General features: G+C 36.9%; 1 protein-coding gene across 7 annotated transcripts in view; it reads right to left on the reverse strand.

The window, feature by feature from the left end:
• The window catches only part of ADK (adenosine kinase), a 591696-nt gene that overhangs the window by 82808 nt on the left and 493287 nt on the right, over nucleotides 1–15601 (reverse strand). For all 7 annotated transcript variants that reach the window (XM_043476503.1, XM_043476498.1, XM_043476504.1 and 4 more), the window contains one exon: nucleotides 9234–9348. In XM_043476503.1, coding sequence (XP_043332438.1) covers nucleotides 9234–9348 — 115 coding nt within the window. The remainder of the gene's footprint in view (nucleotides 1–9233; nucleotides 9349–15601) is intronic.

The following is a 15601-nucleotide window of genomic DNA, read 5'->3' on the forward strand; positions in this document are numbered from 1 at the left end:
CATGTAGGATCTAGAAAAAAGTGTACAAATGAACTTATTTACAAAACAGAAATACAGTTACGCATGTAGGAAACAAAACGTATGGTTACCAGGGGAAAGGGCAGGGAAGATAAATTAGGAAATTGTGATTAATATAACACACTGCTGCTGCTGCTGCTAAGTCACTTCAGTTGTGTCCAACTCTGTGCGACCCCACAGACAGAAGCCCACCAGGCTCCTCCATCCTTGGGATTCTCCAGGCAAGAACACTGGAGTGGGTTGCCATTTCCTTCTCCAATGCATGAAAGTGAACAGTGAAAGGGTAGTCGCTCAGTTGTGTCCGACTCTTAGTGACCTCATGGACTGCAGCCTACCAGGCTCCTCCATCCATGGGATTTTCCAGGCAAGAGTACTGGAGTGGGGTGCCATTGCCTTCTCCGTATAACACACTACATATATATAAAATAGATAACTAATAAAGACCTACTGTAATTGAACTCTATTCAATACTCTTTAATGGCCTTTATGGTAAAAGAATTTTAAAAAGAGTGATATATGTGTATGTATAACTGATTCACTTTACTGTACAGCAGAAACTAACACAACAATGTTCATCAGCTATAATCCATTAAAAATTAAAAACAAAACAAAATATTACATTAGTTTCAGGTGCACAATAAAATGATTTGATATTTACATACATTGTGTGTGCTATAGGAAATAAGAATACAAAATAGAATTTTACAGTAAATAAATAAAATTAAAGGCTCTTCTAACCAAAGACTTATATGCTGACTGTAAGAATTATAATCAATAAGACAATCAAATAAGCACAAAAACTTCAACAAGAACTTTACAAAACTAGATATTCAAGTGCTAATAAGCAGATGAAAATGTGCCCCACCTCATTACAACAGGAAAATTTCAATTAAAAGCACAATGAGATACTAGTACATACTCACCAGAATGACAAAACTAAAAAGATGGATAGTATCAAATGCTGGTGAAAACGTGAGGGGAAAAAGTCATTCTATATAAATTGGTACCATCCGTTTGGAAAATTCTGAATTGTAACTATGGTAGTAGTTACATAAACATATGCATTTGTCAAAACACAGAGAACGTGAGATATAAAGAGTAAATTTTTTACTTATTTAAAAAACAATTACCCTTCAATTAAAAAATAAATTAAAAAAAAACAACCCAGATACGAAAGGAAACCAAAGTAGAATACAAACTCTAACAAATATAACTGTATTACAAATGAATAATGTAACCATACTGAAGTGGACAGAATAAAAAGAACTAACTTAAAGTTACTTTTGGATAACAGCATCTTGATTGCAGGGAGATCAAACCAGTCAATTCTGAAGGATATCACTCCTGAATATTCAATGGAAGGACTGATGCTGAAGCTCAAACTCCTAAATTTTGGTCACCTGAAGCAAAGAGCTGACTCATTGAAAAAGACCATGATGCTGGGAAAGATTGAGGGCAGGAGAAGGGATGACAGAGGATGAGATGGTTGGATGGCACCACTGACTCAATTGACATGGTTTGAACAAACTCCGGGAGTTGGGAATGGATAGGAAAGCCTGGCGTGCTACAGTTCATGGGGTCACAAAGAGTTGGATACGACTGAACTGAACTGACTAGATACTGTAGGGTCAAAGACAAAAATAACTGTAAACTAACACTGTGTTTCACACAAGGGTCTGGGAAAGCAATTAAAAACTATTTGTTGTTGAGTTGCTAAGTTGTGTCCAACTGTTTTGCGACCCCATGGACTGTAGCCTGCTAGGGTCCTCTCTCTACAGGATTTCCCAGGCAAGAATACTAGAGTGGGTTGTCACTTCCGTCCCCAGAGGCTCTTCCCGACCCAAGGATTGAATATGTATCTCCTGTATTGGCATGCAGACTTCTTACCACTGCACCAGGGAAGCCCAAAAACAAAACTACTTTAGGAAGAAACAAATAGTAAGTATAGCTTATATAACGAAACCAGAACTTTCAATATCAGAGTAAGAAGTTATAAATAAACAAAGGAAGAAGGTCAGAAAGAACTTTATTGTTGGACTGGAATCAAAGGTATCAGTCTGAACTCATGGAATTTAAATATATACATGGATAGAGAAATAAATATAAATAGGTGTGGAGTCATGGGTTTTTTTTAATATACATATACTGCCAATCTATTTGTAAGAGGGTCTAGAAGCAATGATTCTTAAGTAGCAATGAGCATATCTGGTACCCAGATTTGGGTTTCTAAAAACATCTGCTCGTGAAAGGAGCTGGGGTTATATGAAGAAGTAGTTGAACATCTCATGTTGTCAAAAAGGAAGGTAGTGCTTTAAAAAGTATAGGGACAGAGCAGGATAAAAAGCCTATATATTGGGTGATTCTATTTTAAAAAGAAGCAAAACAAATTGTTAGCAGTAGAAGCGAAAATAATGGGTAAATTTGGTGGGGGTAATGATTAGGAGGGGAGCACAAGGTGTGGGTTCTAAAGTGCTAGAAGGGTTCTTTTACTTGATCTGATGGTCACTGGCATAGGTATGAAAATCATAGGTATGATGTGCCAACATAATGAAAATCTGAACCAGTTGTGTATCCATACTATATTTCAAAACAAACCATACAAGATATTTTATATTTTGATTACAGTGGCTGTTCCATGTTAATTGGTAAAATATATGTGCATTCTACCATATGTAATCTATACCTTAATAAATCTGAATAAAGGTCCTTCCAAAAATAAATTCTATGATAAGGCTAACCTTTGCCTAGGGTAGGCTGTCTTCCATTTTGCTTTCTAGCTTTGATAGAAAGGTGGGTGTTGAAAGAAGTCTCATTTCTTGACAAGCCTGAGATCACTAAACCATACAAACCATGCCCCAAAGACAATACTTTGTCAGGAACAGGACAGTTCCACATATGTCATTCTAGATTATTTTCAACTTCTGGATTAATTAAAGGACTTTGTCTTCTGTGGTTACAAAACATTTAAAATGGAACATGAGTTAAGAAGTTACCTTTTTACATTAAAAGTTAAGAAAAATTCATATTGTATAAAACCTCATCTGGTAAGAAGTTTTCCCTAAGAAAGCCATGCATAGATGTTCTGAAAGAATGCTATTTAATTTGTTCCATCCACATCATTACCAGTACCTATGCCAATAAGAACAAGATTTAAAATTGGTTTGGCTGTAGTGGAGAACATTTTCAAAGTGATTTATAATAATATTTTGTAGCAGTAGGAGTTGTGATGATGTGCTGACATTATTCTTTCAGCTGCTGAGATTGTTTTTCCTTTAGAGTTTGCATTTTCTTTTGCACACCTTCTGTGCTTTATGCCTACCCGAATTGCAAATCACACTGAGCTTTTCTTAGAGAGTAATAGACAGCCCTGACTGTTTTCAAAGAACATGAAAACTTAACTAGTAAATGGGGTGACAAGTTTAAGGACTCAAGAACACGAAGACAAAAAACTTCAATAACCCCATTTACTCATAAGAAAACGAGAAAAGACACTATGACGTGACTATCCTAAATTACAAACTCCCTAGAGGCCAGAGACTACGTAAAGTAGTATGTGTACAGATTGCTTTTCATTGTGGGTGAGTCCTTGTTACCTTGTGATTTATGGAGAAAGAGAAGGACTCAACAAGGCCTGACTTACTGAAGCATTAGATGCTTAGCTGCTAGAAGATTTTGTTTCCATTATCCCACAGGATCATAGAACTTGAAGCAACGTTATCAAATCACCTAATCCAGTGGCTCTCAAAGTGAGAGAAGAGGACAGTAGCATTGCTATATCACCTAAGGGGCTTCCCGGGTGGCTAAAACAGTAAAGAATCTGTCTGCAATGCTGGAGATCTGGGTGAGATTCCTTGGTTGGGAAGGTTTCATGGAGAAGGGAATGGCTATTTCAGTACTCTTGTCTGGAGAATTCCACAATCAGAGGAGCCTGGCAGGCTACAGCCCATGGGGTCGCAAAGAGTCGGACTTGACTGAGTGACTAAGTGCAAACACATTATCAACTTAGGGAGTTTTTTCAACAAATTCACAACCTTGCATTTCTCTTCCCCCAGACTCTGTCACCTCCATTCCTACACATCTTCTTGAGGATATATATTCTAACTCCTCACAGGGATGTATCAGGTTGAGAGGAAGGTGTTTTTATGAAGGGAGGGCAATATTTACCAAAAGCCCATTAGGTGATTCTAATATAACAGCACCAGTTTTACAATTAAGAAACTCTGACCAAGTCTGTTTTTTTCTTTGAGGGCACAATTACAATTCAAACAGATCAGAAAGCACTCTGGAAGTATTCACAGAAATCTACAGTTTATTCTTCAGTGTACCTATTTCATTGTCTCATAACAGCTACTGTGTAAAATGTGTTATTTTCAATTCAGAACAAAAGTCCTATTGCTTCTTCCAATTTTCAATGATATATTTAGTACAGAAACTTGCAAAAACAAACTTGCTACAAAGATATAAATATGTATATATGTGCATATATGTATATATTTATACATGTGTATGTAGAAAATCTTTTTTTCCACTACAATCCTTATTTTAGTAAGATGTTAATATTTGAAGACCTTATTAGCAGCTGCTTTGCGGTAGGTAATCTTCAGTCTTACTTTTTCTAAAGTTTATAGACACAGAAATGATTTCCCTAACCTGACTCCCATGTTACCAACAGGTTCATTCAACATTTATTAAAAGGATCAAAATGGATAGAATCAACTTTTCTTTTCTTTCTGCCTTCATCCCTAGTCTCTTACTCATTACTTTCCAGTCCCTCTCCAATCCCCTCACTCCCCCAAAAGCACAGAACTCAATTAGCCTGCAAGCAATGAACCAATGATTAGTATGTGACAAAACCTCTGGGCTGGAAGGATAGAAGATGGATTCCCAAATGAAACAGAAGTGACCAAAAAAACAAAAAAGGAGTAAGGGTAAAAGTCTTTAGATTCACAAGCAATTTATGAAAGAAGAATTCAAAAAATTATATTTATAATACAAGAGAAAACAGTTTATCTAGACTCCATCTCAAAAGGAGAAAGGTCTCCAGAATTAAATACCAAGGAAACTAATTTTGTTACATTATTGCTAAATGCCACAAACTTAGCAATGATCATTTAAAAGTACTCTACAGTGCAAGGTTTAAGGAACAATGATTCCTAATTAGTGTTTTAATAAGTGTGTTAGCACTGCTTTGTGCCATTCTGGAATGTCACTTATAGTAAATTAAGGGATACTTTTTTCCCCCATCTTCCATTAGTTTAATGCTAGGAGGTGGGAAAAAGCTGATCCATATTCAAGAGGGAAGGAGGAAAAACAATAACAAATTGGCATCTCTTCTGTGAATTGCCCCACAGGCCAAGCATTTTTATGTTCTTAATCATTATTAAATGACTTAACATGACACCCAGAGCCTGGCGAATGATTGCATCCTGACATGAGAACGAATTACAAATGAAATGAAAGATCAAGCCGTATTAGAGGATTGCCTCTGGGAAATGAAAATCTTTAATTCTCTTTTATTATTGACATTTATTTGGCTGCCATGAATAACAACACAGCAAAGAGATTCAGCTATGCTTCTGCATTGAATAGCTTATCCCAGGGCTCAAAACTGCATTAACATTTATCATGTTTGCTTTTGTAGCTGACACCACTGAACAGATTCTCTATCCATCTTGTATTTATCATGCATTGCAGATATAGTGCATCCTCTAATTTAAGTTCATTTTCATAGAGTAGGAACAGCAAAGATTAGCCAGTGTCTTTCCTCAAATAAATTCCTGCTGGTAAGCATCCCTAAGCATGGTTTAATAGATTTAACAAAGAACAAAATGAGTTGACAAGGAAATTCAGTCACAGGAAGGGGAGGCTAATTTTAAAGGTTTCAATTTTGGGAAAATTGTGCAAATTCACAATGAGGAAGACACTTGTACAATATGTAGATCTGGAATATATAAAGCCTTAAAATAAATGTCTCCATAAAGAGCAACAAATTGCATGTTTTGAATCTGAAGGCAGTATACCAGTTCCTGTAAGATAAAAAAATCTGCATGTTTTTCACTTTTCCAAAGAGATCAGTGCTGACACGAAGAGGCTACAAGGTATAGGAAGACAGCAATCCAGGTAGTTATTATTAATGCAGGGCTATCTTTTCATGACCCTTTTCTCCCTTGTACACATTTACAACATGGCTTTTCCTGTCACAACAATTAAAGATTATATACTACCTGGTGCCTTTGCTTACATGATCTTCTTTGACTGGATGGCCCTCCTTTCTTTAAGTTCCTCCTAAAATTCAAGACTTAGCAAGGATATCAGTGTATCTTAGGAAAGGTCCTTAATATCTCTGAATTTTGTCTGAAAAATTATTTTTTTTTTACTTTTCTTTCTGTTTCATTCACTTTTAATTATGGAGATTTTAAAACATATGTAGAGGTGGAAGTAATAACATAATAACCATCCCCCATATATCCATCACCCAGCTTCCACAATTACTAACTCATGACAAATCTCATTTCATTTATCATCCCACTTCACTATTTACCACTCGCTGAATTAATTTTGAAACATAATTTTAAGTAAACTTCTCAATCTTGATTTTGACAATTCTAAAATAAGAAAGTTGAAATAAATTAACTGTAGGGTTCCTTCTTCCCACAATTTGACAATAGTTTCTTCTTTTACGTATTTCAGGCTTATATATTTAATTCAACAAAAAACCTATTACATATTCTCTATAGCATCTTTCTTCAAGATTTACTGATCTCCTTCTATATTTCCCATATAGTCTGTACCAATAATTAAAAAATATAATTATACTTTGTTGTATTCACTGAGTTTTCCATGTGGTGCTAGTGGAAAAGAACCCACCTGCCAATGCAAGAGACATAAGAGACATGGGTTTCTTCCCTGGGTTGGGAAGATCCCCTGGAGAAGGAAATGGCAACCCACTCCAGTATTCTTGCCTGAAGTAACCCATGGACAGAGGAGCCTCGTGGGCTATATAGGCCACGGGGTCACAGAGAGTCGGACACGACGGAAGTGACTTTTAATGCATGTATTCACATTTTGATGTGTACCAATTTTATTTCTCAGCTAGATCTTTAAGGCTATCTTAAATTTCAGTGTTCTGCAGAGCACTGAATAAACACAAAAGTAATAATTGCTATTGTTTATAACAGTTATTAATAAGCTGATTGGTTTTAATCCTAATGATTCAGAGGATATTTAAAGGTTTTTTATTTTGGCTTTAACAGTAGGCAGCATCATAGTGACAATATTACTCATTTCAATGAATAAATGTTTTGTTTACTAGATGAAACTCCTATTCTATGACAGTTATAAAATAGATGGCTGAGTAAACACAGAAGAGAGGTTTCCTTCTTGAAGTTTAAAAATAAGAAAGTAACTTACTTCTGAATTCTACTTGCTCATAATCAGATAAATTTATTTTATTCAAGCATGGTACTTGGTAAGTAAAATTGATTTATTTATTTATTTTCAGGAAAGACATTTCTAGACTGACAATATCTCCAAAATTTCAAAACAAGTCAAAGTGGATTCACTTAACTGAATTTTAATAAATATAAGTTCTTGAAACATTTTTTTACTGGGAGAAGATAGGTGTATATATTAAAATAAACAATAAAAGGTACATTTTTACAGATACAGAACAAACAGTCCTAAAATTTGCAGGGGACCACAAACTACCCTGAATAGCCAAAGCAATCTTGAGAGAAGGAATGAGGCTAGAGGCATCACACTTCCTGATTTCAAATGATATTACAAAGGTAGAGTAGTCAAAACAGTATAGCACTGCAGAATAAAACAAACACATAGGTCAACAGAACAGAAGAGAGAGCCCAGAAATAACACACACGTATATGGTCAATTCATTTATGACAGAAGAGCCAAGAAGGCACAATAGGGAAAGGACAGTTTCTTCACAATAAGTGGTATTGGGAAAACCAGACAGCCATAGGCAAAAGAATGAGACTGGACCACCATCTTACAACATACATAAGCATCACCTTAAGGTGAATGAAAGACTGGAAGCTAAGACTTGAAATCAAACAACTCTTAGAGGGAAACAAAGGGGGTAAGTCCTTGACATTGGTCTTGATGATGAATTTTTGGATTTGACACCAAAAGCAAAGGCTAAAATAACAATAATAAGTGGGAGTTAAAACTAAAAAACTCCTGTATAGCAAAGGCAACTATTAACAAAATAAAACACAACCAATAGAATAGGAGAAAATATTTGCAAGTCATATACCTGATAATGGTTTAACATTCAAAATATATGAAGAACTCATACAACTCAACAGTAAAAGAGCAAATAATCCAATTTAAAAAGGGACAGAGGATCTGAATATACATTTTTTCAAAAGAAGACAATAGATGGCCAATAAGTACACGAAAAAGGTACAAAAATAACTACTCATCAGGAAAATACAAATCAAAATTATAATGAGGTATCACCTCATACCTGTTAGAATGGCTAAACTATCATAAAGATAGAAAATACCTGTTGGCAAGAATGTGGATAAAAAGGTACCTTTTTGTACTGTTGGTGGGAATGTAAATTGGTGCAGCTGCTATGAAAAACAGTATGGAGGCTCTTCAAAAATAAGTAGAACTACCGTAAGATTCAGCAGTTCTACTTCTGAGTCACGAAGGAAACAAAAACACTAACCCAAAGAGATATCTGCATCCCCATTTTCGCTGGAGTATTATTTACAATAGCCAACACATGGAAAAAATCTATGTGTCCATTGATAGACACTTAGAATGGAGAGACTTCAGAATGGATAAAAATAATGTACATATACATCAGCTCACACATGTGCGCGCATACATGGTGAAATATTATTTAGCCACAAAAAAGGAAATGCTACCATTTGAAATAATAGGGATAAAACTTCAGTACTCTACACTAAGCAAAATAAATCAGACAGACAAATACTGTATGATCTCACTTATATGTAGAATTAAAAAAATAATAACAAAAAACTCAAAATCACAGATACAGAGAACAGATTGGCAGATGCCAGCGGCGGGAGTTGGAGTGGGGGTGACAGTGAGTAAAGTGCATGAAGGAGAGCTTAAAAAGAAAAATATACACTGTTTTGAGTAATTCATAATAGAAAGTATATAAAATTTTAAAATAATGATTAATCTCCATAATACTGGGTTTTTCCCACAGCTTCCCCATGTACCTGTAGCCAGTATGGTGTCCTCTCTCCCTTGGGTGAAAATCACGATTCGCTGCCTCTTTGAGTTGACTTTTGGCAGAGCCTGTGCCTTTCTGGCTATTTCTTTAATGTCTTCAGTCTATCAATAGAAAGGAATAAAAATATGCTTATAACCAATACAATAAACTAAAATTTTACAGTACATTAAGGATTTAGTTTCTCATGCTCAAAATAAGAGAGACTTGATCACAGAGTTATTACATAAAAATTTTAAGTACATACAGAAGTAAACAGAATAGTACAACAATCTTCAAGGAACCTATCATCAAGCTGCAATGATTTGAAATTTATGATGCATCTTATTTCCATTTATCTACCTACCTTTCATATTATTCTTAAGGAAATCTCAAATACTATATAATGCCACATGTAAAATGCTTTATTATGCATTTCTGAAAGGTAATGATTCAAACATAACCATCTATTATCATATTTTTAATTAATGATAATTCTTTAATATCAACAAAAGTCAGTTTTCAAATTTCTAATTAATGAGAGATTTGTAAAAGAGTATTACTGAATTATTTTAGAGGCTTACAGAGAGCATAATTATGCTGATTCTGGAAATAATGCAGTTAATATAATAAATTTTTCAAAGATCTAAAATGAGAGTGATGCTAACCATTTTCTAGAGACTTAGCTTTTTTAAAGATAAAGTTTAAAAAAGTACAAATTAGTTCTAGAAACCCTCATGCTGTTTTTCATGATCACAATAGGCTGCAAAGTTTTACATCATAAATGTCCTGTCCTGAAATCTGATTCTTGAGCTATGGGTTAGATTTTTACAATCATGTTTTCAACTTTTTTGGATTAAAAAATGTATTTTCATTAGTTTTTGAAAAAACTAATTTATTTTTTTGGTTATGCTGGGTCTTCACTGCTGCATGCATGCTTTCTCTAGTTGCAGTAGGCAGGGGCTATCCTCTAGTTGTGGTGTGCAGACTTCTCACTGTGGCGGCTTCTCTTGCTGTGGAGCGCAGGCTCCAGGCACATGGCTTCAGTAGTTGTGGCTCGTGGGCCTAGAGCTTGCAGGCTGCAGTACTTGTGGCAGGCAGGCTCAGCAGTTGTGGCTCGTGGGCCTAGAGCTTGCAGGCTGCAGTACTTGTGGCAGGCAGGCTCAGCAGTTGTGGCTCGTGGGCCTAGAGCTTGCAGGCTGCAGTACTTGTGGCAGGCAGGCTCAGCAGTTGTGGCTCGTGGGCCTAGAGCTTGCAGGCTGCAGTACTTGTGGCAGGCTCAGGTTGTGGCACGTGGGCCTAGCAGTTACAGCACGCAGACTCAGCAGTTCCAGTGAACAGGCTTAGCTGTTTCTTGGCTTGTGGCATCTTCCAGGACCAGGTATTGGACCTGTGTCTCATGTACTGGCAGGCAGATTCTCATCCACTGTACCACCAGGGAAGTCCTCAACAATTTTAGATAATTTAAAAATCCATGTTTGAATTCAGAGGGCTGCTAAAATTGTCCATGGTCTGGAGTTTGTTGGTAGCTTCCTCTATCACTGTACAAAGTTTAAAAAAGCTATGGAGAGAGAAATATATACCAGAGTGGAAATATATCTAATAAAAGAAGTTAATTAGGATATATAGGACAGAAAAATTTAGGTAAGCAAAGCAGACAAGTCACATTGGCTACAGACATCAGAAACCATGATGCTTTTAAAGGTATGACAATGTTTAATGAAATATTCGTATGCTATTTAGTCACAAAATACCTAAGAAATTCTGGATGATATATGAATCTAAGCTTCTCCTAAACCTAACATCATGATTCCTGAGGACTGCTATTTCTGAAAAAAATAGCCATTTGTCGTTGGACAATGCTGCTGACCTATCAAACATGCTGACTATTTCACTTTTGTTTGCTTATTTTAGAAAAGAACTATGCCTGAAACTCTGATAAGATGAGAAAAGAAATTCCCTCAGTTTGAGGGGAAAGACTATTAAAAATAACCAGGAACATTTGAAAGGATCCCCCCAAATGACAATGTTTTATAATAATAATGTCTCTAATAAATATATACATTAAAATTCCATATAGTCTCCAAATCTCTTTACTACAGGCATATTTTACTAATATAGGATTTTTGCTTATGATTGAGTACAGTTCATTTTTAGTAAAGATAGGAGGCAAACTCCAGAAAGACTCACTTTACCACCTTAGGAATGGAATTGTATGCATGTACTGGATGATTTTTAAGTAGCGATCCTTCTTAAAAGTGGTATAAGGAATAAATTAAGAGTGAGATTTGGTTGTCTTATACCAACCCTATGAAAAAAGAGAATGTTTTTTGTGGGAGTTTTGGTAACCTAATCAAAGCAACATTTTTTTCATGCCTCAAGTTAAACCTTATAAAAACAGCAATTCAGGATTGAAACAAACTTTTCAAATATAAAAGATAAATCTTCACAGAAAGATTAAGCTTTATTCTATTTGTATCCATATCTATAGTTCCACTGTGCACCAAATCAAAGTATCCCACACTAGGCTTTGAGGAGTCATTGCTTTGCCCTCAACAGATGATTCCCATCTAGTATAAAAGCCTTTCTTAAAACTTCAATTTTGTCTTCCTAACAACATATATTTCGAGTTCTGTAAAACTTGAAAACATGAACCTCTTCCTTATCTTCTTGTAGTTCTTTCTCCCATATATCTGCTCTAACATATCTTAACAGGAGGAAATCACAAGGGATTTTAAGAGTATGACACAACTGGATTTACTATTTTTGATGTTGTTGTTCAGTTGCTCCATCGTGTCCAACTCTTTGCAACCCTGTGGACTGCAGCATGTCAGGCCTCCCTGCCCTTCATCATCTCCCAGAGCTTGTTCAAACTTACGTCCATTGAGTTGGTGATGCCATCCAACCATCTCATCCTCTGTAGTCCATTCTCCTCCTGCCCTCAACCTTTCCCAGCATCAGGGTCTTTTCTAATGAGTCAGCCCTTTGCATCATGTGGCCAAAGTATTGGAGTTTCAGTGTCAACATCAGACCTTCCAATGAACACTGACTACAGGAAAAACCATAGCTTTGATTTTATGGACATTTGTCAGCAAAGTAATATCTCTGCTTTTTAATATGCTGTCTAGGTTGGTCATAGCTTTTCCTCCTATTTGTGTGACCTCAAATAGTAAATTTTTATACATGGAAGATCTGTATAAAAAAGATCTTAATGAACTGGATTACTACAATGGTGTGGTTAGTCACCCAGAGTCAGACGTTCTGGAGTGTGAAGTCAAGCGGGCCTTAAAAAACACTGAAGTTAAAAAAAAAAAAAAGAAAGAAACACTGATGTTAATAGAGCAGTGGATGTGATGAAATCCCAGCAGAACTATTCAAATCCCTAAAGGATGATGCCATCAAGGTTCTGCATTCATTATGTAGGCAAATCTGGAAGACCCAGCAGTGGCCCGAGGACTGGAAAAGGTCATTTCTTATCCCAATCCCCAAGAAGGGTAGTACCAAAGAAGGTGCTAAACGTTGGACAGTTGCATTCATCTCCTATGCTAGTAAGGTCATGCTTAAAATCTTGCACGTTAGGCTTCAGCATTATGTGAACCAAGACCTTCCAGATTTTCAAGCTGGGTTTAGAAAAGGAAGAGAAACTAGAGATCAAATTGCTAACATTCGCTGGATTATAGAGTAAGCACAGGAATTTCAGAAAAACATCTATCTCTGTTTCACTGACTACGCTAAATAAAGCCTTTGACTGTGTGAATCATGACAAACTGTGGAAAGCTCTTAGAGAGACAGGAATACCAGATCACCTTACCTGTCTCCTGAGAAAACTTTATGTGGGTCAAGAAGCAACAGTTAGAACCCTATACGGAACAATTGATAGGTTCAAGATTGAGAAAGGAATACAACAGGGCTGTCTGCTGTCACCCTGTCTGTTTAACCTACACACTGAGCACATCATGGGATATTCCAGGCTGGATGAGTTACAAGCTGGAATCAAGATAGGTGGGAGAAACATCAACAACCTCAGATATGCAGATGATACCACTCTAATGGCAGAAAGCAAAGAGAAACTAAAGAGTCTCTTGATGACGGTGAAGGAGGAGAATGAAAGAGCTAGCTTAAGACTAAATATTAAAAAACTAAGATCATGCATGGCATCCAGCCCCCTTACAACATGGTAAATAGAAGGGGAAAATGTGGAAGTAGTGACAGATTTCCTCTTCTGGGGCTCCAAAATCACTGCGGATGGTGACTGCAGTCATGAAATCAGAAGATAATTGCTTCTTGGCAGGAAAGCAATGACAGACCTAGACAGAGTGTTGAAAAGCAGAGACATTATACTGCCAACAAAGGTTCGTATAGCCAAGGTTTTGGTCTTCCCAGTGGTCCTGTAGAGTTGTGATAGCTGGACCGTAAAGAAAGTAGAATGCCAAAGAATTGATGCTTTTGAACTGCGCTGCTGGAGAAGACTCCTGGAAGTCCCTTGGACAGCACGGAGATCAATCTTAAGGGACATCAACCCTGAATACTCACTAGAAGGACTGAAGCTTGAAGCTGCAGTATTTTGGTCATCTGATGCAAACAGATGACTCAGTGGAAAAGTCCCTGAATGCTGGTGAAGATTGAGGACAGAAAGAGGAGAGGCTATCAGACAATGAGATGGCTGAATGGCATCATCGACTCAATGGACATGAGTTTGAGTAAACTCTGGGAGTTGGTGATGGACAGGGAGGCCTGGCGTGCTGCAGTCCAAGCAGTCGCAAAGAGTTGGACACGACTGGGCAACTGAACAACACAGCAGGTAAATATACCTCTCTGAAACTTCATTTTCTCACCTACAAAACTAAGACAATAGTATTTGTGTTAAAAGATGTTGAGAGTGAAGTATGCTAAAATTAGTGGGCAAAAGTCTGAAGAGAAACAGGGCATTAGCTTAGTCTTATAGTATCTCCCTCTAAACGTCTTCATTACAAAAGGAAAAATAGAAATGTTAACAGTGGAGAAGGTTGACAGACATCCCTTTACTCCCGTGATCAACTTTAGTGATGCTTAAATTAGTGGGTAAAATGGGATATCTGCACAGGTATCACCCCCAAGATATTTTATCAACTACAATGGGAAAATAGTTAACTTCATAGAGGATAAATACCACCTTAACCTAGTGATCAAAGTTAACATCACCAACAGTAAGACATTGGGATATCATGTATATGCCTGTTATAATGCACTGAGAAGGGCACAATACCTCTGTGGTATTTCTGCCAAAATGCAGAATCTTACGTATGAGAGATATTCAGTTCAGTTCAGTTGCTCAGTCGTGTCCAACTCTTTGCAACCCCGTGAACTGCAGCACACCAGGCGTCCCTGTCCATCACCAACTCCCGGAGTTTACCCAAACTCATGTCCATTGAGTTGGTAATGCTATCCAACCATCTCATCCACTGTCATCCCCGTCTCCTCCTGCCCTCAATCCTTCCCACCATCAGGGCCTTTTCAAATGAGTCAGCTCTTCACATCAGGTGGCCAAAGTATCGGAGTTTCAGCTTCAACATCAGTCCTTCCAATGAATACCCAGGACTGATCTCCTTTAGGATGGACTGGTTGGATCTCCTCGCAGTTCAAGGGACTCTCAAGAGTCTTCTCCAACACCACAGTTCAAAAGCATCACCTCTTCGGCACTCAGCTTTCTTCATAGTCCAACTCTCACATCCATACATGACCACTGGAAAAACCATAGCTTTGACTAGACAGACCTTTGTTGGCAAAGTAATGTCTCTGCTTTTTAACATGCTGTCTAAGTTGGTCATGAATTTCTTCCAAGGAGCAAACATCTTTTAATTTCATGGCTGCAGTCACCATCTGCAGTGATTCTGGAGCCCCCCAAAATAAAGTCAGCCACTGTTTCCACTGTTTCCCCATCTATTTGCCATGAAGTGACAGGACCGGATAACATGATCTTAGTCTTCTGAATGTTGGACAAACCTAAAGTGATGGACATTCTACAAAATGACTGACAGGCAGTCTTCAAAAGTATGAAGATCATGAACAACAAGGAATGAGTGAGAAACTGTTTGATAAGAAGAGACTAAGAAGACAAATATATGCAATGTGTGACTCTGACTTCCACACTCTGCAATGTGTGGAAGAGAAAAAAGAAATTAGAGGAAAAACTGGTGAAATGAGAATAAATTCTATAGTTCAGTTACTAACACTGTACTAATGTTGACTTCCAGGTTTTGATCATTATACCTTGGTTCTGTAAGATGTTTACATTAGGGGAAGCTAAGTGAAAGTATCTAGAAATTCTCTGTACTATTTTTGCAAATTTTCTGAATCTAAAATTGTTTCAAAATAGAAAGTTAAAAATAGTTTTTTTGT

This window comes from Cervus canadensis, chromosome 8, assembly GCF_019320065.1.
Source record: "Cervus canadensis isolate Bull #8, Minnesota chromosome 8, ASM1932006v1, whole genome shotgun sequence".
Lineage (NCBI taxonomy): Eukaryota > Metazoa > Chordata > Mammalia > Artiodactyla > Cervidae > Cervus > Cervus canadensis.